The sequence below is a fragment of the Oncorhynchus nerka genome, linkage group LG20 (assembly GCF_034236695.1).
Source record: "Oncorhynchus nerka isolate Pitt River linkage group LG20, Oner_Uvic_2.0, whole genome shotgun sequence".
Lineage (NCBI taxonomy): Eukaryota > Metazoa > Chordata > Actinopteri > Salmoniformes > Salmonidae > Oncorhynchus > Oncorhynchus nerka.
This window is the reverse complement of record NC_088415.1, coordinates 81,402,395-81,427,247: the sequence shown is the minus strand read 5'-3', so window position 1 is coordinate 81,427,247 and position 24,853 is coordinate 81,402,395. Positions and strand designations below refer to the sequence as shown.

Below are 24,853 nucleotides of genomic sequence, written 5' to 3'. Positions count from 1 at the left end.
TTGCTGGTTAAGGGCTTGTAAGTAAGCATTTCACTGTAAGGTGTACCTGTTGTATTCAGCGCATGTGACAAATACAATTTAAGTTGATTTGATATATGTAAGGTTAACGGCTAGCCCATGGTGGATTATGGCTGGAATTTTAGACATTTGAGAGCTTTTGTGTGAGTATAACATATTTATTATTGCTCCGAGGGGAGGACTGATGACTCCTTTCAAACGCAAAGACGGTGGGAATGTGACACTCTACTGTACTTTGCAGGATGTACCGTTGCCATGGCATTGAGGACTAGTAGATAAAAATGTACAGCTTTATTTGAAGATGATATTTACAGTGGAGTGTCTCATGGAGAGTTGCCCTTTAGTATTAAGCCATCCCCCACTACTGTGTGAGCCTCCACCCAGGCAATGGAACAACTCTGGACACATTTCCAGCAGGAGGAATCACACACTGTCTTTAAAAAATGCAATCTGCGATGGCTACATCCAGTTATTGGACTTTTACACTAAATATATACACCGAGTGTACAAAACAAGGCAACTTGACACAACTGTGGGAAGCATTGGAGTCAACATGGGCCAGCATCACTGTGGAACACTTTCAACACCTTGTAGAGCCCAGAGGAATTGAGGCTGTTCTGAGGGAAAAGGAGCGGTACAATCAATATAAGGACTATATTTTGTACACTCATTGTATATACCCAAATGGTTCTTCAAGAATATAACTTATAAATGTCTCTAAAACTTAGTCAATCAGAAACCAAAATATACACTTGTTTTACTCTACTGTTTGTAAACATTGTAATTCTAAACAAACGCTGTATAGCCTTAAAACATGGTTAAAACTATCATTTTTATATCATCAATGGTCATTCCTTGCATCCATCCCTCAGCTTTTAACCAAACAGTGGAGGTGTGGCCATTCTGTCATTGTTTGCCCTTTCAAGAAAGGAGTGATTTCTTCCAACTGGGTTAAGGTGAAATATCCGGTGCATGTCTCCCCAGCCTTTCTTCTCCTGACGTGGCCTACTGACATCTGACAGGGAAGCAGTGTGGGACCCTGTCCTCTTATAAAGGCTTTCACTCTGCACATGCTACAGTAGTCCGAGACAAGATCCAGGCAAGTTCCCAAGACACTAAAAGGCTTTATTCTAAAATGGGATATGCTAAAAGCCCCTCTCCTTTCTTCTCTCCCCTATCTATCCTTCTCTCTCTCTTTCTCTCTGTCTAGAATGCCGCTGTATCCCCGTCTTCCCTTCTCCACAGGGGCCATTGACCTGGATTGGTCGGGTAAACAGAGTCGAGTCGAGGAGGACTGTAAGATCCAGAGCCAGGAGTGTGATATTGTAGCTATAAGCCCCCACGGGGATGATGAGAGCTCCTTTTTCCCTGAAAGCAGACTGCTGTGGCATATGGGTGGAGATGGAGGAAAGAACAGTCCAATGCGACCACAGAGAATCTAAGAGACATGCCTGCAACCATTTTGCGAGAAGTAAAGGAAGGTTTGTTGGTCAAGAATCATGTGGCCCCAATCCGAGCCTGACCTTGGTCTTTGTGTACCAGCTGTGTAGACTGTCTGGTATGTTCATCTGCAAAATATTAGATAACACCCTTAAAATGTCCTTCAATCTGAGTGGAAGCAATCGATTTCTGCTGCTCTTCACCAGATACTCCCGAGTGGTGCAGCGGTCTAAAGCACTCCATCCTAGTGCTAGAGGCATCACTACAGACCCCGGTTCGATAGTGGGCTGTATCACAACCGGCCGTGATCAGGAGTCCTATAGGGCAGCGCACAACTGGCCCAGCGTCGCCCAGGGAGGGGAGGGTTTGGCCGGGGTAGGCCGTCATTGTAAAATAAGAATTTGTTCTTAACGGACTTGCCTAGTTAAAGAAATAAAATATAAATACAGTGTTCCTCTAACATGTGGGAACACACACCACTTATCAAATAATTAGCAACCTGTTAGTACTATCTTTTGGGATCTGCAACTCAGATCTAAGCAGTGTGTGTACTTCTTTGATTAGACTCACCTTGCCAGCCAGGTTTGCAGACAGGCTTGACGTCGATGTGCACCGCCACACTCTCCGTCGCCCTCTTCTGGCCGCAATCGAAGGCGGTCACCATGACCTTGTAACGCTGCTTCTTGTCGTAGCTCAGACGCTCCGTGTTTCTGATGTTGCCTAGAGAAGGAAAATGTAAAATGTAAACATGGATGCACTCAAGAAACTCATAGTCACTGATATCTTCTGCAAAGATTGTATTTCTGGAGTCAAAGAACAAACCTATTTTACAATTAATTTTACTGAGTTCCTTTGCCATCTACATCCGCAAGGCTCATCAGACTCTAAAACCCTTTTGGTTCAGGGAGAACACTTTTTGGTTCCATGTAGAAGCCTCTGTTGAAACGGTCCTACATTGAACCCAAAAGGGTTCTATCTGGAACCAGAATGGTTCTACTTGGAATCTAAAAGGGTTCTTCAAAGGGTTCTCCTATGGGAACAGCGGAAGAACCATTTTAGGTTCTAGATAGCTCCTTTTTTCTGAGTGTACCATATACAGTACCAGTATCAAAAGTACCAGTATCAAAAGTTTGGACACACCTACTCATTCAAGGGTTTTTCTTTATTTTACTATTTTGTAGAATAATAGTAAAGACATCAAAACTATGAAATACTCAAAACTATAATATGGAATCATGTAGTAACCAAAAAAGTGTTAAACAAATCCAAATATATTTTAGATTTTAGATTCTTCAATGTAGCCACCCTTTCCCTTGATGACAGCTTTGCACACTCTTGGCATTCTCTTAACCAGCTTCACCTGGAATGCTTTTCCAACAGTCTTGAAGGAGTTCCCACATATGCTGAGCACTTGTTGGCTGCTTTTAATTCACTCTGCGGTCCAACTCATCCCAAACCATCTCAAGTCGGTTGAGGTCAGGTGATTGTGTAGGCCAGGTCATCTGATGCAGCACTCCATCACTCTCTTTCTTGGTCAAATAGCTCTTACACAGCCTGGAGGTGTGTTGGGTCATTGTCCTGTTGAAAAACAAATTATAGTCCCACTAAGTGCAAACCAGATGGGATGGCGTATTTCTGCAGAATGCTGTGGTAGCCATGCTGGTTAAGTGTGCCTTGAATTACAAATAAATCACTGACAGTGTCACCAGCAAAGCACCCCCAGACCATCACACCTCCTCCTCCATGCTTCACGGTGGGAACCACACATGCTGAGATAATCTGTTCACCTACTCTGCGCCTCACAAAGACACGGCGGTTGTAACCAACAATCTCAAATTTGGACTCATCAGTCCAAAGAACAGATTTCCACTGGTCTAATGTTCACTGCTCAAGTTTCTTGGCCCAAGCAAGTCTTTTCTTCTTATTGGTGTCTTTTAGTAGTGTTTTTTTGCAGCAATTCGACCATGAAGGCCTGATTCATGCAGTCTCCTCTGAACAGTTGATGTTGAGATGTGTCTGTTACTTGAACTCTGTGAAGCATTTATTTGGGCTGCAATTTCTGAGGCTGGTAACTCTAATGAACTTATCCTCTGCAGCTGAGGTTACTCTGGGTGTTCTGTTCCTGTTGCGGTCCTTATGAGAGCCAGCTTCATCATAGCGCTTGATGGTTTTTGCGACTGCTCTTGAAGAAACTTTCAAAGTTCTTGAAATTTCCCTGATTGACTGAACTTAATGTGTTAAAGTAATGATGGACTGTCATTTCTCTTTTCTTATTTGAGCTGTTCTTGCCATAATATGGACTTGGTCTTTTACCAAATAGGGCTATCTTCTGTATACCACCCCTACCTTGTTACAATACAACTGATTGGCTCAAACACATTAAGAAGGCAAGAAATGTCCACAAATGAACTTTTAACAAGACACACCTGTTAATTGAAATGCATTCCCGGTGACTACCTCATGAAACTGGTTGAGAGAATGCCAAGACTGTGCAAAAAGTGTGCATCAAGGCAAAGGCTGGCTGTTTTGAAGAATCTGATATATAACATATATTTTGATTTGTTTAACCCTTTTTTGGTTACTACATGAATCCATGTTTGTTATTTCATAGTTTTTATGTCTTCACTATTATTCTACAATGTAGAAAATAGTACAAATAAAGAAAAACCCTGGAATGAATAGGTGTGTCCGAACTGAGTTTGAATTTTTTTCCCACCTTCCCTAAATTAGGTCTATTTTCAGTGTACTCGCTAGCAGCCTCGAGTCAGTTTGGTTGTCTGAGAGTGTGCCTGGGTCTGGATCATAGAGATAGAGCACTAGAGAGGAATTATGGTTTGGGGACTTATGATTTCAGCCTCTTTATAGTTGTATCTCTATGGTCCTGATGCTGTAAAGGAGACAGCGGAGAGGAGAGGAGAAGAGAGGAGACGTCAGGAGCAGTGTGAGCCCTCAAACCTGGACAGTGCCACTCCCAGATGGGTACTACGAACATGATGTTCCCTGGAAAAGGAGAATATCTCAGTCTCTCACATCCTTCTGTGAATCTGGGTCGGAGCGTTAGTGGAGTGGTATGTTGTTAGCTCTGATTGTGTTGATTCATGTCATGCAGTGAATCAAAAGGAGGCTTTTATTCAGACGAAACACTGTACTGTAGTTCCACCGCAATGGCTGTGGTGGTGGTTACACTGGTCTCAATGGACTGTATCCATGCACAACTCATTATTCTGTGGAAATCTCCCATTGACAACAATGAGTTGTATGGATTCTACCCTAAATGACACTTTAGGAAACTGAGGAGAGATGGCATTGTTTTTTCTTTGATTGAATGCAATACGTGCAACTGTGACACATCTAATACCAGGATAGAATCTGACCCAGGCAGGGTATTACTGTAGGTTACAAATGAGACATCACCAGTGACAGTTAACAGGTCCCATTTACACGATGGATCTCTGGTCCCAGCCTCATCTCACATTGCTGTCCCAATGTGTAGTCTAAACTAGCACACACTACAGCTCTCCAGGACCCGATTCTCAAGTTCACCATTCTTTGAAGTGTATGTCTAACAAGACTAGATTAGATAGACTGTTTTACTCCAACAGGGTTATTGAACAAATTTCTATAAAAATTGTAATGGGAGATTTACCAACTGGTGGAGAGACATGATTAAAAGTACTTCTTTATATCCTGAGTTGTGCTCTGTTCATGTGTTCCAGTGGTTAGTCTCTCCCTTCCTCACTCACTCATCTCTCTCTCTCCTTCCCTCCCTGAGCTACAGAGGGCAGACAGGCCTGTTTTATTTAATAACTTACTCAGGCCTCTGATCCACGGTTAATGATGGAGCCAGAAGCCCTCTCGGTAAAAAACACACTCTGGTGGCCCCCAAGCATCACTACACTCAGCTCTATTTGATCACCACAAGTGCCAGTCGCACTGCAGAGCCTGGGAGGGCCATAGGAGGCAAGGCGACTGGCAGCCGTGAAGCTGGCATGGCGCGCGGGAGCCATGAAAGTGCCAACCTGCTGTCCCCTGGGGGTCACAGAGGCGCCTGAGCCGTGCCAGTGGACATCAGAGGTACCAGACAGGGAGGAAGACATTAAGAAAGAGAGAGAGGGAAACAAACAGAGAGATAGAAACGAAAGGAGGTGGGGATGGGGAGAGAAAGAGAGAGGGAGAAAGGAAGGAAGGAAGAAAAAGAGAGAGAGGAGAGCGGGAGGAGAGAGGCAAGCAGAGATGGCAAGCTGTGGAGTATCTGATGTCATTTTGGCCTGTCCGCTCCACTCGTCCTTGTTTTCCCACTGATCACACAGAGCTGGATCCAGTTTGAGATCACTCTGTATAACACTGCACTGTGATCAGAGGATGAATGGGGAAGCATTTTAAGAGTCCATGTATACAGCACACTGACAAATGGTATGAGAGATGTACTTTGAATAGAATGAACTAAGTTCAGTGGGTTGGAGAAGAATTCTGGCAACAGCAACTTTGTGGGTTCAATTTCCACATGGGCCATGTGTAATAACTGTGCCTTTTGACCTGCAGGTTGTGCAGTCATGGGATGGGGGTTAGAGGTCACTGACCGTTGCGGTCGATGGCAAAGGGCGTGTTGGAGGTGACGATGTCATAGTTGCAGATCTGGCTGTACTGCGGAGAACAGTCCTGGTCCCAGGCCTCTACCTGCAGGATGCTGTCATAGATCTTCCCTTCCATTGCTGAAGCATGGTACATAGGCTCCCGGAACACAGGAGAGAACTCATTTACGTCATCCACCTGGATGTGAACCACTGCCCTGGAGAGAGATAGAGAAAGAGAGAGAGCAGCAGAGAGAGAGAGCGACAGAGAGAGAGAGAGAGCGAGAAAGAGGCAGTAAGACCGATATCTTTGATACTCTTTCTTCCAACATGACAAAATAAGTACTAATGATTACAAAATACACAACGTCTTCAAACCCCTACTAAGCGCTCAAAAACAGAAACAACAAACCATAACATACAATACAAATCCGCTCAAATCTCGTTACCAGCTGAGAGAACAAGAGAGAGAGAAACATGAGAGCAGTCCAGACAAAGTCAAATCCTGCCTGTCACGGATAGTTGTACTGTAAAAAAGGTTGGTAGTGATGCCATTTTTTGGCCCCGGAGCAAATGAGAGATATCCTCACTACATCTAGGTTGGTTCAGGGCCTCTTCTTTGTATTATGTAAAACAATCCCCAAACAACACTAAACATAACAAGTTATATTTTCAATATCTTAGTATTATTTAAATAAGTCCTGACAATGACCTTGTGTGACAAGAAGCGATGGTGGGTCTGTTGCTGTAGCATGTCTTCCTAATTAAATACATTCACTTAATGAGACCTACTTAGAATGTCCTGCAGTGATGCACGCACGCACACACACACACACACACACACACACACACACACACACACACACACACACACACACACACACACACACACACACACACACACACACACACACACACACACACACACACACACACACACACACACTACCATCTCTCTATGTTAAGTGACATTCATCAAAGAAGCCCAAGCTGTGAAATCCCTCCCTCTCTCTCAGTATCCGCCTTAGTCGTTGCCCTAGACAACAGCTTTCAATAGCACTTCATCAGAGCAGGGATGTAGGGCTTGATTTGCGGTTGTCCACAACTGTCTGGCTCATAAGGATCCTTCAGGCCCTTATTAATTAAAAACATCCCACGAGCTGAACATTGAGGAAGTCTCAGCTGTGACTAGGTATTGCACAGTGGATGTGATCTGTCACTGTCTACGACCATAGTTTTGAGAACAACTGTAGGACCCACATACTGTACACGTGGCATGGGCATGTAGGGACATATCAGTTTGCTTGTGCAATGCATCATGTTTTACAAAAATTGATCTCACACACACACATTCCACAAAGATACAGGCGCACACACATACCCTCCGACATTCCCTCCAACACACATACACACACACACACACACCCTCCGACATTCCCTCCAACACACACTCAAAACCCCCCAACCTTCCCTCCAACACACACAACAACCCCCGTACCCGACACACACACACCAACCCCCCGACATTCCCTCCAACACACACACACACACCAACCCCGTACCCGACACACACACACCAACCCCGACATTCCCTCCAACACACACACACACACCAACCCCGTACCCGACACACACACACCAACCCCCGACATTCCCTCCAACACACACACACACACCAACCCCGTACCCGATACACACACACCAACCCCCGACATTCCCTCCACACACACACACACCAACCCCCGTACCCGATACACACACACCAACCCCCCGACATTCCCTCCAACACACACACACACACACACCAACCCCCGTACCCGACACACCCTTCCTTACTTATGTGACTTCTTCCAGCTGGCTCCACTGGCCTCCGCCCCACAGTCATAAGCCTGGATGATGAAGGTGTACTCCTTCTGGGTCTCACAGTCCACCGGGCCCTTGGCCCTCAGGACCCCCTCCCCTGACGTCCTGTTCAGGACCACCGCCTCGAACGGGGCCTCCTGCCCGTGGATCTTAAATGCACAGATCTCCCCTGAACAAGAGGAGGAGGAGGAGATGGAAGAGGAGGAGGAGGACAAGAGGGGTAGAGAGGAAACAAGATAGAGAGAAAGGATTAAAAGTGTGTCAACCTATTTACAGATCAGACCTGGAAATGTCTCTGCATGCCGCCACTCTAAAGACTGTTGTCGAGGACATTGTGTATGTTTTAAGAGGTGGAGGCAAAAAACAGCTGAGCTGCTAAGAGACTGAAACAGTGTTCTGCAGTTGTAATTGCCTCGGTTCTGCAGTTGTAATTGCCTCAGTTCTGCAGTTGTAATTGCCTCGGTGGCATCATGTCGTGCCAGGCCAGACAGGGAGAAGGAAATGCAATTTGTGTTTGCTTAGTTTTTCGATATTCCTCTCTCCAGGCCACCTTCCAGAAAACTTTGGTTTTTAATAAAGTTTTCATGGTCTCCAATAGGAGATATACGAGAGTTCATGCTGGTTTTCTATCTCAGCTTTTAATAGCACAAGTGGTGTGATAATCAAGTTCAACTGAAGTTGAATTGTCTGCTGGACATGAGTAGTTTTATACAATCGTTTGTTGTAAAAAGAATAGTTTTACCTTGTTGAATGAGTCAGATTGAAGTTGTCATATGTAAGCACGACCTCCCTTATGACACAGAGTGTAGTTGTGACACAGTGTGTGTTTGCCTTGTCAGGGTCTCTGGTTCAAGCCTTGCTACTGACTGCTTCCCACATTCACTACACTGGTGTCAGAAGTGGGATTGACAAACCATTTCCTACCATTGGTGGCACAGCAAGAGTTGTGTGATTGTCTTTTAAGAGAAACACTGGAGAACACTTTCTTGGTGATGGGGTAGGGTGGTAAACCTCGTCCATTGGACCAACACTTGGTGATCTTGTAAGACTTCCAAACCTCTTGGTGTAGTAGGTTCACAAATCCCTCCAATCCTCCCTACAATATCCTCAACTTGTTCAGAGGCAATGCAATATTGGGCAATACACATTGTTCATGAACTTGTTGAGACATCACCTCATATTTGAGTCAGTCCCACTGCTGAACACAATGATCTTTGTCAGCATATCTCAGTGACAGAAATGAAGTAGGGGCCTGACACCAGGTGTACCAGGTGTACCAGGTGTACCAGGTGTAGTCAAGAAGGAAATAAGTACAGATATGCTACGCCAACTCGTAAATTGACATTTTGTTTTGCTCTTTTTGCTTTTTTTTAACAGGTTTCTGATTCTGGAACTGTCTCTATCTTTCTGTGAGTGTTCTTTTCAGGGATTTGGGGAAATGGCCTTAAGGGAAAAGCCTCGCGCCCCTGACCCCGTGACAGCCGACCTAAATCCCAGCAGGACGTCAGGAACAAAAAGTGCCAGGGTTATCCCTTGTGTGCACAAGCCCAACTGCCAAGCTCTGATAAGCCAAACATTATCTCTCTCTCTTTCTCTCCCTCCATTTTTCATCCCTCGCTCTTTCTCTCTCCCTCCATGTTTCATTCCTCGCTCTTTCTCTCTCATTTTTGATTTTTTAGAACTCATTCCACCCGTTCAGTTCTCTCTCCATCCGTAATGGTGAAATAACAATTTACCCTCTGCGGTCCGCATGTCCGCGCTGCTGTCTGGGCTTGCGGTTTAAATTCCCCCTCTATATTTCAATGCCTTATCGAAATGAAACGGCCACCACAATAGGCGGCGAGGTGCACAGAGGGAGAAAATAATAAGCCAAACACAGTGGGCGGCGTGCGAGGGGAAAGATAAGCACATCAAGGCTCTGCACATCCAGCGTCGTCCAAATATTTAGTTAGATGGAGAGGGAGGAAGGGGGAGACAATATGAAAATAACAGAAACAATCATACACTATATATAAAATACACAAATGTACAGAGTACTTGGAATAAAATAAAAACATTTTCACTTAGTAGTTTGGTCCTGATGCACAGCCGTTGTCCGCTCCATCTGGTTGGGCACAAATGTATGTTTCTGGTTAAGGGCAAGGAGCCAGGGTCAGGGAACGTATCGATGGTCGATGGAAATGGTAAAGACAGACAGATTTCAGGGAACAAGTTTCTTATCATGTCAGCATAAGAGCACCTTGAATCTCTCTTGAACAGCAATTAGATTGCCTCTCACAAGCACTGTTGGGAGATGAGCTCTAATAGTCAGCTATTTATCTGAATCTCACCATGTTGGGCCTGATCTCTTTGGCAGATATCTTACAGGAAGTGGATGTTTTCACAGTAAATGTGAAACAGTGCTATAGTTTGGTGGGAAGTGTGAGAGTCAGCTAAAATTATTCAGAGAAAAGTTCATTCAATTGAGCATATTGAATCTCTAATGAACAATTTGAGCTGGAAAAGAGCATTGCTTTCTCTGTGCCAGGTGTTGTCCACAATCACCTCCAATTGAACCTCTGAAATGTCAAAACCTAGTCGTACTCCTCTGCAATGTGTTTTGCAAAGATCAGGTTACGGTACTTTGGATGTTCTTTCACAGACATCAAAACACATTGATTCATTGTAATTGATACTATTCCATTCACTTCATTACAGTCATTATTATGAGCCGTCCTCCTCTCACTAGCCTCCTGTGCCATCTACTGAAGAAGTGACCTTACTTACTCAATATTTGCACCAGTCTGTGCCCAAGTTAGCATCTGCCATTAGGACTCTGAACACACAAAGCTTAAGTGACAAGTAAAACAAAACTGAAGCTGTCTTTATTTTCATTTTGAACTCAAGTCTAGTTCCTCCTCTTTGAAAGTGTTCTGTTTAATCCCTGAAAGTTGGTGCAATAAACCCTGAGCCCATCTGGCCTTCTAAGGCTGTGTTTACACAGGCAGCCCAATTCTGAGATTTTTCACTAATTGGTCTTTTGACCAATGAAAAGTCCTGATGTGACCAATTAGTGAAAAAAGATCTGGGCTGCCTGTGTAAACACAACCTATGGGCATCTATCTAGGACAGTGACCCCCAAAATCATCCCCTTTCCCTACTTAGAAACAGATGACTTCATCCACCATGTTAATTATCCTCCTTTTAATCAAATGTCACGTTCAATTCCCTCTCATGGTGTGTGTTTTGTCTCATCATGATGATGGTGGTGTTGGTGTAGTGTGTGTGTGTGTGTGTGTGTGTGTGTGTGTGTGTGTGTGTGTGTGTGTGTGTGTGTGTGTGTGTGTGTGTGTGTGTGTGGCTGATTAAAATGCGGGTCTCTCTTGGCGGCCCTATCGGGAGGCTTATAGTTGATTTTCTGATTCTTTCGCCTCTCAGCTAGTGATCTAGCGCTCTCAGAAGAACCCTCGCCCCATTTCTTTAATTACTCACTGGATTATGACTCTCGTTGCTAATGACCTGCTGCTAGCACTCATACACTCACAAACCAGTGATCTGACACAGAGGCGGGAGAATGAGGAAGAGGAAGATTAAGAGGTTAAGGGTTTTCTCTGAGCTCGTCTTTAGCTTTCTATTGATTTGTGATATGTTTTTCTGTGTCTGGATAACGAGTCCAATGAAGGATGGACTACTAGCGGATTGCTAGTGGATAGGTCAAACTTACACATTACAGTTGCTAGTTGCTATGGGAGTTAAGACAGGTTAGATTTTGAATTGAAGTGTTAGGACTGCGTGGCCAAACACGACTCCAACACCATCATTAAGTTTGCTGACGACACAACAGTGGTAGGCCTGATCACTGACATGAGACGGCCTATAGGGAGGAGGTCAGAGGACTGGCAGTGTGGTGCGAGGACAACTACATCTCCCTCAATGTCAGCAAGACAAAGGAGCTGATCGTGGACTACAGGAAAAGGCAGACCGAACAGGTCCCCATTAACATCGATGGGGCTGTAGTGGAACGGGTCGAGAGTTTCAAGTTCCTTGGTGTCCACATCACCAACGATCTATCATGGTCCAAACACACCAAGACAGTTGTAGAGAGAGGACAACAAAACCTTTTTCCCCCTCAGGAGACTGAAAAGATTTTACATGGGCCCCCAGATCCTCAAAAGGTTGTACAGCTGCACCATCGAGAGCATTCTGACCGGTTGCATCACCGCCTGGTATGGCAACTGCTCGGCATGAGAGGTGCTACAGAGGCGCTACTGAGGGTAGTGCGTACGGCCCAGTACATCACTGGGGCCAAGCTTCCTGCAATCCAGGACCTATATAATAGGCGGTGTCAGAGGAAAACCCATTAAATTGTCAGAGACTCCAGTCACCAAAGTCATAAACTGTTATCTCTGCTACCGCACGGCAAGCAGTACCGGAGCACCAAGTCTTGGTCCAAAAGTCTCCTTAACAGCTTCTACCCCCAAGCCATAAGACTGTTGAACAATTAATGAAATGGCCACCGGACTATTTACATTGAACCCCCCCCCCCCCCCCATTTGTTTTGTACACCTCTGCTACCCGCTGTTTATTATCTATGTATAATCACTTCACCCCCAGCTACAAATGACCTCTAACCTGTACCCCCGCACACTAACTTGGTACCGGTACCCCCTGTATATAGCCTCTTTATTGTGTTACTTGTCATTATTTTTGACTTTGGTTTATTTAGTAAATATTTTCTAAACTCTTCTTGTACTGGACTGTTGGGTAAGGGCTTGTAAGTAAGCATTTCACAGTAAGGTCTACACTTGTTGTATTTGGTGCATGTGACAAATAAAGTTGGATTTGATTTGTTTTGAATATACTCCACAACAGCCTGAATGAGCTGTAACACACACCATCCGACAGCCTATTAAAGTAATAGCAAATACACACACACTGCCTGAAAACAACACCATGTATCAAGCTACGTATGTATGATCTTATGACATTTCTCATAAACAAAAAACATTTCAACAGCAGCACCTCATCCTTTCCTTTCTCACAATAACAGTAACCTACACCACCATTTCTGCAGAACCCCTCCGGTCATTCATATTGTAGTGAGGTATTGGCTGTGGCTTCACCACCAAGGGCAGTGCTTATTGCCAGTCACGGTGGACAATTCATTAGAATCCCATTGGACTCTTTCATTAAGATACCAGACCCCCTAATTGCATTTGGGAGATAGCAGAGTCAACCGTGTGACCCCTGCAGCTAATAAACCTCTCTCTCTCTCTCTCTCTCACACACACACACACACACACAGGGTACTGTAATTCAATATCACAGACAAGATACTTTTTGTCTATCTGGGGCTTTCAGGGGATGCAATGCAATTATTGTAATTGCACCAGTCCAGTTGTAGGACTTGAATATGCAGAAGGAACTGGGGAGGTCACAGATTCCCCCGGTACTGCTGCTCATTCCGTGAACCGGCTCCGGAGTTCTACGTCACTGTCCTTCTAGGCGTCACTGAACTGTTTCATTACGCACACCTGGTTCCCATTCCCCCTGATTAGTAATAGTATATATACAGTGCCTTGCGAAAGTATTCGGCCCCCTTGAACTTTGCGACCTTTTGCCACATTTCAGGCTTCAAACATAAAGATATAAAACTGTATTTTTTTGTGAAGAATCAACAACAAGTGGGACACAATCATGAAGTGGAACGACATTTATTGGATATTTCAAACTTTTTTAACAAATCAAAAACTGAAAAATTGGGCGTGCAAAATTATTCAGCCCCTTTACTTTCAGTGCAGCAAACTCTCTCCAGAAGTTCAGTGAGGATCTCTGAATGATCCAATGTTGACCTAAATGACTAATGATGATAAATACAATCCACCTGTGTGCAATCAAGTCTCCGTATAAATGCACCTGCACTGTGATAGTCTCAGAGGTCCGTTAAAAGCGCAGAGAGCATCATGAAGAACAAGGAACACACCAGGCAGGTCCGAGATACTGTTGTGAAGAAGTTTAAAGCCGGATTTGGATACAAAAAGATTTCCCAAGCTTTAAACATCCCAAGGAGCACTGTGCAAGCGATAATATTGAAATGGAAGGAGTATCAGACCACTGCAAATCTACCAAGACCTGGCCGTCCCTCTAAACGTTCAGCTCATACAAGGAGAAGACTGATCAGAGATGCAGCCAAGAGGCCCATGATCACTCTGGATGAACTGCAGAGATCTACAGCTGAGGTGGGAGACTCTGTCCATAGGACAACAATCAGTCGTATATTGCACAAATCTGGCCTTTATGGAAGAGTGGCAAGAAGAAAGCCATTTCTTAAAGATATCCATAAAAAGTGTTGTTTAAAGTTTGGCATAAAAGCAACACAGCTCATCACCCTGAACACACCATCCCCACTGTCAAACATGGTGGTGGCAGCATCATGGTTTGGGCCTGCAGGGACAGGGAAGATGGTTAAGATTGATGGGAAGATGGATGGAGCCAAATACAGGACCATTCTGGAAGAAAACCTGATGGAGTCTGCAAAAGACCTGAGACTGGGACGGAGATTTGTCTTCCAACAAGACAATGATCCAAAACATAAAGCAAAATCTACAATGGAATGGTTCAAAAATAAACATATCCAGGTGTTAGAATGGCCAAGTCAAAGTCCAGACCTGAATCCAATCGAGAATCTGTGGAAAGAACTGAAAACTGCTGTTCACAAATACTCTCCATCCAACCTCACTGAGCTCGAGCTGTTTTGCAAGGAGGAATGGGAAAAAATGTCAGTCTCTCGATGTGCAAAACTGATAGAGACATACCCCAAGCGACTTTACAGCTGTAATCACAGCAAAAGGTGGCGCTACAAAGTATTAACTTAAGGGGGCTGAATAATTTTGCACGCCCAATTTTTTAGTTTTTAAATTGTTAAAAAGTTTGAAATATCCAATAAATGTCGTTCCACTTCATTATTGTGTCCCACTTGTTGTTGATTCTTCACAAAAAAATACAGTTTTATATCTTTATGTTTGAAGCCTGAAATGTGGCAAAAGGTCGCAAAGTTCAAGGGGGCCGAATACTTTCGCAAGGCACTGTATGTGCCCTCTGTTCACCATTGTTTTGTCGATTATTGTTCCCATGTTCATTGGTCTTGTGAGTACCTGTGCTTAGTTGTTTTGGCTTTCGTGCTGCGTGCATTGTGTACTCGATATTACGGGTCTCGTCCCGCATGTTGTTATTACGGGTCTCGTCCCGCGTGTTGTTATTACGGGTCTCGTCCAGCGTGTTGTTATTACGGGTCTCGTCCCGCGTGTTGTTATTACGGGTCTCGTCCAGCGTGTTGTTATTACGGGTCTCGTCCAGCGTGTTGTTATTACGGGTCTCGTCCAGCGTGTTGTTATTACGGGTCTCGTCCCGCGTGTTGTTATTACGGGTCTCGTCCCGCGTGTTGTTATTACGGGTCTCGTCCAGCGTGTTGTTATTACGGGTCTCATCCAGCGTGTTGTTATTACGGGTCTCGTCCAGCGTGTTGTTATTACGGGTCTCGTCCCGCGTGTTGTTATTACGGGTCTCGTCCCGCGTGTTGTTATTACGGGTCTCGTCCACCGTGTTGTTATTACGGGTCTCGTCCAGCGTGTTGTTATTACGGGTCTCGTCCAGCGTGTTGTTATTACGGGTCTCGTCCCGCGTGTTGTTATTACGGGTCTCGTCCAGCGTGTTGTTATTACGGGTCTCGTCCAGCGTGTTGTTATTACGGGTCTCGTCCAGCGTGTTGTTATTACGGGTCTCGTCCAGCGTGTTGTTATTACGGGTCTCGTCCCGCGTGTTGTTATTACGGGTCTCGTCCCGCGTGTTGTTATTACGGGTCTCGTCCCGTGTATTTATTAGACATTTAACCTCAGTCTTTTGTTTGGGTTACATCCCTGTGTTTTTGTGTTTGTTTTGGGCTTCGTCCCCGTGCCTTTTCATGGCATGATGTATTTTTGGTAGAGTATTAAAACCCCCTATTACGTATTCCTGCGCCTGTCTCCAATCATTTATACAACGTGACAAACTGTTGACTTAGGTAGTATAATACTTTGACACAAAGCTTACCTTACAACTCAGGCGTGAAGACTGTGAATAATGGTAAGGGAAAAAATTATGTAATTATGCGTGTTTAGCGTTCATTGTTCATTACAATCTGTTTTAGCCCATTGAAGCCAAACAAAATGATCATTATCGTCGGGCCTGAGGTAGCAGGCGTGACAGAGTGAATCAGGAGTTGAAGCATGCAGAAAGGGAGAGAGAGAGTCCTGGGTATATACCTAGCTCATTGATTTATAGCATGAAGAGAGGGGAGGTGAGGATAGGACAGGGAGGGAGAGAGAGAGAGAGAGTCCTGGGTACCTAGCTCATTGTTTTATAGCATGAAGAGAGGGAAGGTAGGTGAGGATAGGACAGGGAGGGAGAGAAAGAGAGATGGGAAAGGAAGATGTAAGACAGAAAGTATGGAGAGGAAAAGAGGCCAAGCGAATGGGGAAAGAGAGTGAAAGAGAAGGGATAGAAAGCTAAGAGAGAGGGAAAATAGACAGTGAGAGTAAGCCATAAAAGGATGAGGGTGAGAAAAAGACAGATACTTAAGAGAGAGAGAGGGAGAGAGTCAGACATATAGAGAGAGAGGGAGAGAGTCAGACATATAGAGAGAGGGAGAGAGTCAGACATATAGAGAGAGAGGGAGAGAGTCAGACATATAGAGAGAGAGGGAGAGAGTCAGACATATATAGAGAGAGGGAGAGAGTCAGACATATAGAGAGAGAGGGAGAGAGTCAGACATATATATAGAGGGAGAGAGTCAGACATATAGAGAGAGAGGGAGAGAGTCAGACATATAGAGAGAGAGGGAGAGAGTCAGACATATAGAGAGAGAGGGAGAGAGTCAGACATATATAGAGAGAGGGAGAGAGTCAGACATATAGAGACAGAGGGAGAGAGTCAGACATATAGAGAGAGAGGGAGAGAGTCAGACATATAGAGAGAGAGGGAGAGAGTCAGACATATAGAGAGAGAGGGAGAGAGTCAGACATATAGAGACAGAGGGAGAGAGTCAGACATATAGAGAGAGAGGGAGAGAGTCAGACATATAGAGAGAGGGAGAGAGTCAGACATATAGAGAGAGAGGGAGAGAGTCAGACATATAGAGAGAGAGGGAGGGAGTCAGACATATAGAGAGAGAGGGAGAGAGTCAGACATATAGAGAGAGAGGGAGAGAGTCAGACATATAGAGAGAGAGGGAGAGAGTCAGACATATAGAGAGAGGGAGAGAGTCAGACATATAGAGAGAGGGAGAGAGTCAGACATATAGAGAGAGAGGGAGGGAGTCAGACATATAGAGAGAGAGGGAGAGAGTCAGACATATAGAGAGAGGGAGAGAGTCAGACATATAGAGAGAGAGGGAGAGAGTCAGACATATAGAGAGAGAGGGAGAGAGTCAGACATATAGAGAGAGAGGGAGAGAGTCAGACATATAGAGAGAGGGAGAGAGTCAGACATATAGAGAGAGAGGGAGAGAGTCAGACATATAGAGAGAGAGGGAGAGAGTCAGACATATAGAGAGAGAGGGAGAGAGTCAGACATATAGAGAGAGAGGGAGAGAGTCAGACATATAGAGAGAGGAGAGAGTCAGACATATAGAGGAGAGAGTCAGACATATAGAGAGGAGAGGGAGAGAGTCAGACATATATAGAGAGTCAGGGAGGGAGAGTCAGACATATATAGAGAGAGGGAGAGAGTCAGACATATAGAGAGAGAGGGAGAGAGTCAGACATATAGAGAGAGAGGGAGAGAGTCAGACATATATATAGAGGGAGAGAGTCAGACATATAGAGAGAGAGGGAGAGAATCAGACATATATATAGAGAGGGAGAGAGTCAGACATATAGAGAGAGAGGGAGAGAGTCAGACATATAGAGAGAGGGGGAGAGAGTCAGACATATATAGAGAGGGAGAGAGTCAGACATATAGAGAGGGAGAGAGTCAGACATATAGAGAGAGGGAGAGAGTCAGACATATAGAGAGAGAGGGAGAGAGTCAGACATATAGAGAGAGGGAGAGAGTCAGACATATAGAGAGAGAGGGAGAGAGTCAGACATATAGAGAGAGAGGGAGAGTCAGACATATAGAGAGAGGGAGAGAGTCAGACATATAGAGAGAGGGAGAGAGTCAGACATATAGAGAGAGAGGGAGAGAGTCAGACATATAGAGAGAGGGAGAGAGTCAGACATATAGAGAGAGAGGGAGAGAGTCAGACATATAGAGAGAGAGGGAGAGAGTCAGACATATAGAGAGAGTCAGACATATAGAGAGAGGAGAGAGTCAGACATATAGAGAGAGAGGGAGAGAGTCAGACATATAGAGAGAGGGAGAGAGTCAGACATATAGAGAGAGGGAGAGAGTCAGACATATAGAGAGAGAGGGAGAGAGTCAGACAGATATATAGAGAGGGAGAGAGTCAGACATATAGAGAGAGAGGGAGAGAGTCAGACATATAGAGAGAGAGGGAGAGAGTCAGACATATAGAGAGAGGGAGAGAGTCAGACATATAGAGAGAGGGAGAGAGTCAGACATATAGAGAGAGGGAGAGAGTCAGACATATAGAGAGAGAGGGAGAGAGTCAGACATATAGAGAGAGAGGGAGAGAGTCAGACATATAGAGAGAGGGAGAGAGTCAGACATATAGAGAGAGGGAGAGAGTCAGACATATAGAGAGAGGGAGAGAGTCAGACATATAGAGAGAGAGGGAGAGAGTCAGACATATAGAGAGAGGGAGAGAGTCAGACATATAGAGAGAGAGGGAGAGAGTCAGACATATAGAGAGAGAGGGAGAGAGTCAGACATATAGAGAGAGAGGGAGAGAGTCAGACATATAGAGAGAGGGAGAGAGTCAGACATATAGAGAGAGGGAGAGAGTCAGACATATAGAGAGAGAGGGAGAGAGTCAGACATATAGAGAGAGAGGGAGAGAGTCAGACATATAGAGACAGAGGGAGAGAGACAGACATATAGAGAGAGAGGGAGAGAGTCAGACATATAGAGAGAGAGGGAGAGAGTCAGACATATATAGAGAGAGGGAGAGAGTCAGACATATAGAGAGAGAGGGACAGAAGGGAGAGTTAATGCAGCTATAAATAGCTGTGCCTGGCAGGCCTCCCCTGAGTCTGTCCCCCTGTTTGCCTGTCCTCCTCCCCCTCCGGATGACCTCTGCTCAGGGGGCATCAATTATTCAGCTCTTAAAGTTGGCATCCAGGTGCTCTGCTCATCTCATCCATCCCCCTCCACCCCCTGCTTTCTACATTCCCCTCCTCTCATCTCTACCCACCTCTACTTCCTTCCATTTCTCCTTTTCTCTCTCTACCCCCCATCTCTTCTTTACTTCTTATCCCTCCCCTTTCCGCTCAACCTTTTTCTTTTTGCCTCTTCTCTACCTCATCTCTCCATCTCTGCCCCAAATGACCCTGCTGCCCTCCACAGCCGCTTGGTTTCCCCGTGGCGGGTACACACTGACAGCTTCCACATCTGTGGTGGTCACGAGGTCACAGAGACAGGGTTTCCTGAATGCCGGGAGTCCCTCACTCTGGGACGCCCATCGCCTGGTAACAACTCTGCTGTGGTGAGGTACAAAACCAGCAGCGATTAGGTTAAAACAGGCAGAGACGGAATGTACAGTGTACGCTTGTTTAGGCTTGCGTAATTTGCTGTGACTAGGGTTGACAGGATTGTAGAATGTAGGATGTCCCTCCTGGGTATCCATAGTTGCCTGTGACTTATTTGCATCAAACAGATTTCTGAAATCAGCCTGGACAGTTAATCAAATGGTACCTGGAATATTTACCTTGACCGCCTTTATTATTTATTTATGGTAATATTTTTGTTTTGTTGCACTGACTCTCTTGCCCTGGCTCTATGTACACTCACTGGACTCTACCCATGCACTCACACATACTACACAGACACCCCAACACACACACATACACTACATAAGCTCATACACCCAAACCACACACATACACACACACACACACACAGCACACACACACACACATGCATATTGACGTCACACACACAATTTCACACTTCACATACGCTGCTGCTACTCTGTTTATTATCTATCCAGATTGCCTAGTCACTTTTACTCCCAGCTACATGTCAGTGGAGGCTGCTGAAGGGAGGACGGCTCATATTAATAGCTGGAACTTTGCACATGGAATGGCATCAAACACATGGAAACCACATACTGACAGTTTTTTCCAATTGCTAACACACTAAAATGACCTGCACAGCACAATTATTTAAACTGACACACAGAGAGCAAAAGTCTCCAAAAGTCTAAACACATTTTCAGCTTTACACACATTTTGCAATTCAAAATGGCACTTTTTAAATGCACTGCACACGGTTCTCTGCATAAGACACAACAATCTGACATAAAGTCACATGTTTGCCATTTCAAAACACTGCCATTCAAAATGACACTACATGAGCTAATTGGCCAATACATGTGTTACCTGGCCAAACACCTCAATGGTTCATTGTTACCACTTCAATCAGGAAGTAAGCACTATGAAAAGACCACAGGTGAGCACCTTTTGTTTTACAACAACAATGGAAGCTGTTGCAGAGAGAGGAAGAGGAAGAGGGAGGGGGAGAATGAGAGGGGGAGGAAGAGTGAGAGGTAGGGGTAGAACTGGTAGAGGAGTTCATGGCCAAAGAAGACAACAATTTTCAAATGAAATCAGAGCAACCTTAGTTGATCATGTCATTAACCATGGGGCTGACAATGTGAGAGGCTGGACAGAGAGTGAAATCAGAGGGGCTGACAATGTGAGAGGCTGGACAGAGAGTGAAATCAGAGGGGCTGACAATGTGAGAGGCTGGACAGAGAGTGAAATCAGAGGGGCTGACAATGTGAGAGGCTGGACAGAGAGTGAAATCAGAGGGGCTGACAATGTGAGAGGCTGGACAGAGAGTGAAATCAGAGGGGCTGACAATGTGAGAGGCTGGACAGAGAGTGAAATCAGAGGGGCTGACAATGTGAGAGGCTGGACAGAGAGTGAAATCAGAGGGGCTGACAATGTGAGAGGCTGGACAGAGAGCGCAGCCCAACTTGAGCCGTTTCACTGTCGCCTGTGTCCTCCGGACATTGAGACTGGAGTACAGGTATGTAACCAACATTTCTTTCACACTATGTAGTACACCCCATGTCATAGTGTATCAGTTGGGTGACACCTGTTTACTTCATGAATGGCTGATGTCATACACTAACTGCACACATTTCCTGTAGAATTTACTCTACTCTGGGGGAAATATCTTTAGGCTGCATTGTCCAAGCCCTACATTTTCGTTTTTTTGATTTTCTAAAGGACTGAGAGATGCAACCATGATAGAGGAAGGGGCCAAATGTTCACCGGGGTACAGGAAGCTGCCATTGTAAACTTGGTTTTGGAAAATAATGAAATCAGAGTACGAGAAATTCAAAGCCACATCATCCAAGACAACACCATATTCAACAACATTCAGTCTGTCCACATTGGCTCGCATTCTCACGCGAAACCAAATCAGAATGAAACAACTTTATAAGGTGCCGTTTGAGAGAAACTCTCAAAGAAACAAAGAGGTCAGACGAGCATATGTGGATGCAAGTACAATTACAGTAAGTACTGCAGTACACTACACGCATTGTTTCCCAGTGTACTGGATAACACCATATTGACTGCAGTACACTACACGCATTGTTTCCCAGTGTACTGGATAACACCATATTGACTGCAGTACACTACACACAACATTGTTTCCCAGTGTACTGGATAACACCATATTGACTGCAGTACACTACACACAACATTGTTTCCCAGTGTACTGGATAACACCATATTGACTGCAGTACACTACACGCATTGTTTCCCAGTGTACTGGATAACACCATATTGACTGCAGTACACTACACACAACATTGTTTCCCAGTGTACTGGATAACACCATATTGACTGCAGTACACTACACACAACATTGTTTCCCAGTGTACTGGATAACACCATATTGACTGCAGTACACTACACACAACATTGTTTCCCAGTGTACTGGATAACACCATATTGACTGCAGTACACTACACGCATTGTTTCCCAGTGTACTGGATAACACCATATTGACTGCAGTACACTACACACAACATTGTTTCCCAGTGTACTGGATAACACCATATTGACTGCAGTACACTACACACAACATTGTTTCCCAGTGTACTGGATAACACCATATTGACTGCAGTACACTACACACAACATTGTTTCCCAGTGTACTGGATAACACCATATTGACTGCAGTACACTACACACAACATTGTTTCCCAGTGTACTGGATAACACCATATTGACTGCAGTACACTACACACAACATTGTTTCCTAGTGTACTGGATAACACCATATCGACTGCAGTACACTACACACAACATTGTTTCCCAGTGTACTGGATAACACCATATTGACTGCAGTACACTACACACAACATTGTTTCCCAGTGTACTGGATAACACCATATTGACTGCAGTACACTACACACAACATTGTTTCCCAGTGTACTGGATAACACCATATTGACTGCAGTACACTACACACAACATTGTTTCCCAGTGTACTGGATAACACCATATTGACTGCAGTACACTACACACAACATTGTTTCCTAGTGTACTGGATAACACCATATCGACTGCAGTACACTACACACAACATTGTTTCCCAGTGTACTGGATAACACCATATCGACTGCAGTACACTACACACAACATTGTTTCCCAGTGTACTGGATAACACCATATCGACTGCAGTACACTACACGCATTGTTTCCCAGTGTACTGGATAACACCATATTGACTGCAGTACACTACACACAACATTGTTTCCTAGTGTACTGGATAACACCATATCGACTGCAGTACACTACACACAACATTGTTTCCCAGTGTACTGGATAACACCATATCGACTGCAGTACACTACACACAACATTGTTTCCCAGTGTACTGGATAACACCATATCGACTGCAGTACACTACACGCATTGTTTCCCAGTGTACTGGATAACACCATATTGACTGCAGTACACTACACACAACATTGTTTCCCAGTGTACTGGATAACACCATATTGACTGCAGTACACTACACACAACATTGTTTCCCAGTGTACTGGATAACACCATATCGACTGCAGTACACTACACACAACATTGTTTCCCAGTGTACTGGATAACACCATATCGACTGCAGTACACTACACACAACATTGTTTCCCAGTGTACTGGATAACACCATATTGACTGCAGTACACTACACGCATTGTTTCCCAGTGTACTGGATAACACCATATTGACTGCAGTACACTACACACAACATTGTTTCCCAGTGTACTGGATAACACCATATTGACTGCAGTACACTACACACAACATTGTTTCCCAGTGTACTGGATAACACCATATTGACTGCAGTACACTACACACAACATTGTTTCCCAGTGTACTGGATAACACCATATTGACTGCAGTACACTACACACAACATTGTTTCCCAGTGTACTGGATAACACCATATTAACTGCTTTTGTTCTTTGTTTTCAGAGAGTACTGGAAATGGATGCTCATGCTATCCCACATGAGTTCATCTTTATAGATGAGGCTGGGTTCAACCTAGCAGAGACCAGAAGAAGTGAGAGAAACGTCATTGGCCACAGAGCCATTATAGATGTTCCTGGCCAACGTGGTGGGAACATCACAATGTGCGCTGTCATCTCCAATATGCATGGTGTCCTCTACCGTCATACCAACCTTGGACTATACAACACAGCCCATATTCTCACATTTCTGGACAGACTCCACAACATGCTCATACCACCAGAGCGTATGAATGATGCAGATCATCAAAGAACCCGGTACGTTGTAGTATGGGACAACGTGAGCTTTCATCGTGCAGCCCCCAGTCCAAAACTGGTTTACTGACCACCCACCATTTCTCGTGCAATACCCCCCACCATACTCACCAGTTCTGAACCCCATAGAAGAGTTATTTTCGGCATGGCGGTGGAAGGTATAGGACCGGCAGCCCTTTGTGCACAAGCCTCTTGTGCAGGCTATGGAAGAGGCATGTGATGAGATTGATGTGGGTGCGATTCAGGGATGGATAAGGCACTCAAGGCTCTTCTTCCCTCGATGTCTGGCAAGGGAAGATATTGCCTGTGATGTGGATGAGGCGTTGTGGCCAGACCCAGCTGTGCGGCAAGATGCTGCCTAATTATTTTTCTTGCCTCTTTTTTTCTATATATATTTTTTTTCATTTCCTTTTTCAGTTTACTGTTTTTTTGTTTTGCATATTTTTGTTCGGTCCAATGTAAATATATCTGCTGTGCATATGTTGCACTGACTTGTTTGGTGAATTTTTTTATAAATAAACTGTTTCAACAGCATGTGTGTGTATCTGCAAATATTTCTGTGCATCTGAAGATTTTCAACAATTTGAACTATTTAAGTATTATGGCAAAGCATACTAAAGATGAGCGTGCTTTTCATTATGCCCAACAGTGTGTAGTTGGTTAGACAAAAATCTGGTAATATGAATGAAGTGTGTGTGCCATTTGATTTTGATAATGCTATATGTAGTTTTGGTTGCAGTGCTTCATTTTGCAGGATATATGAGGTATTTTGCAGTTTGGGTGTGTGGTTTTGTGAATTGTGTTAAGTATTTTGATAAAACCAGCCTAGTTTGCAAAATTGTGTTTTAGCAATTGGGAAAAACGAATGTATTTGATACCATTCGTACTCCTCGCCTTGTGATTTTATTGTGTTACTATCTCCTTTTTATTCAGAGAATATTTGTCATACTTTTTAACTCAGCATTGTTGGGAACGGGCTCGTAAGCATTTCACTGTAAAGTCTACACTGGTTGTATTCGACACG

General features: G+C 44.5%; 1 protein-coding gene across 1 annotated transcript in view; it reads right to left on the bottom strand.

Annotated features, from left to right (window-relative positions):
* The window catches only part of LOC115101588 (calsyntenin-2-like), a 315,037-nt gene that overhangs the window by 70,406 nt on the left and 219,778 nt on the right, over nucleotides 1-24,853 (bottom strand). Inside the window, exons 3-5 of the mRNA XM_065005859.1 lie at nucleotides 7,866-8,061; nucleotides 6,039-6,247; nucleotides 2,029-2,178 (exon numbers count right to left, since the gene is read on the bottom strand). Of these exons, the coding sequence (XP_064861931.1) occupies nucleotides 2,029-2,178; nucleotides 6,039-6,247; nucleotides 7,866-8,061 (555 nt within the window). The remainder of the gene's footprint in view (nucleotides 1-2,028; nucleotides 2,179-6,038; nucleotides 6,248-7,865; nucleotides 8,062-24,853) is intronic.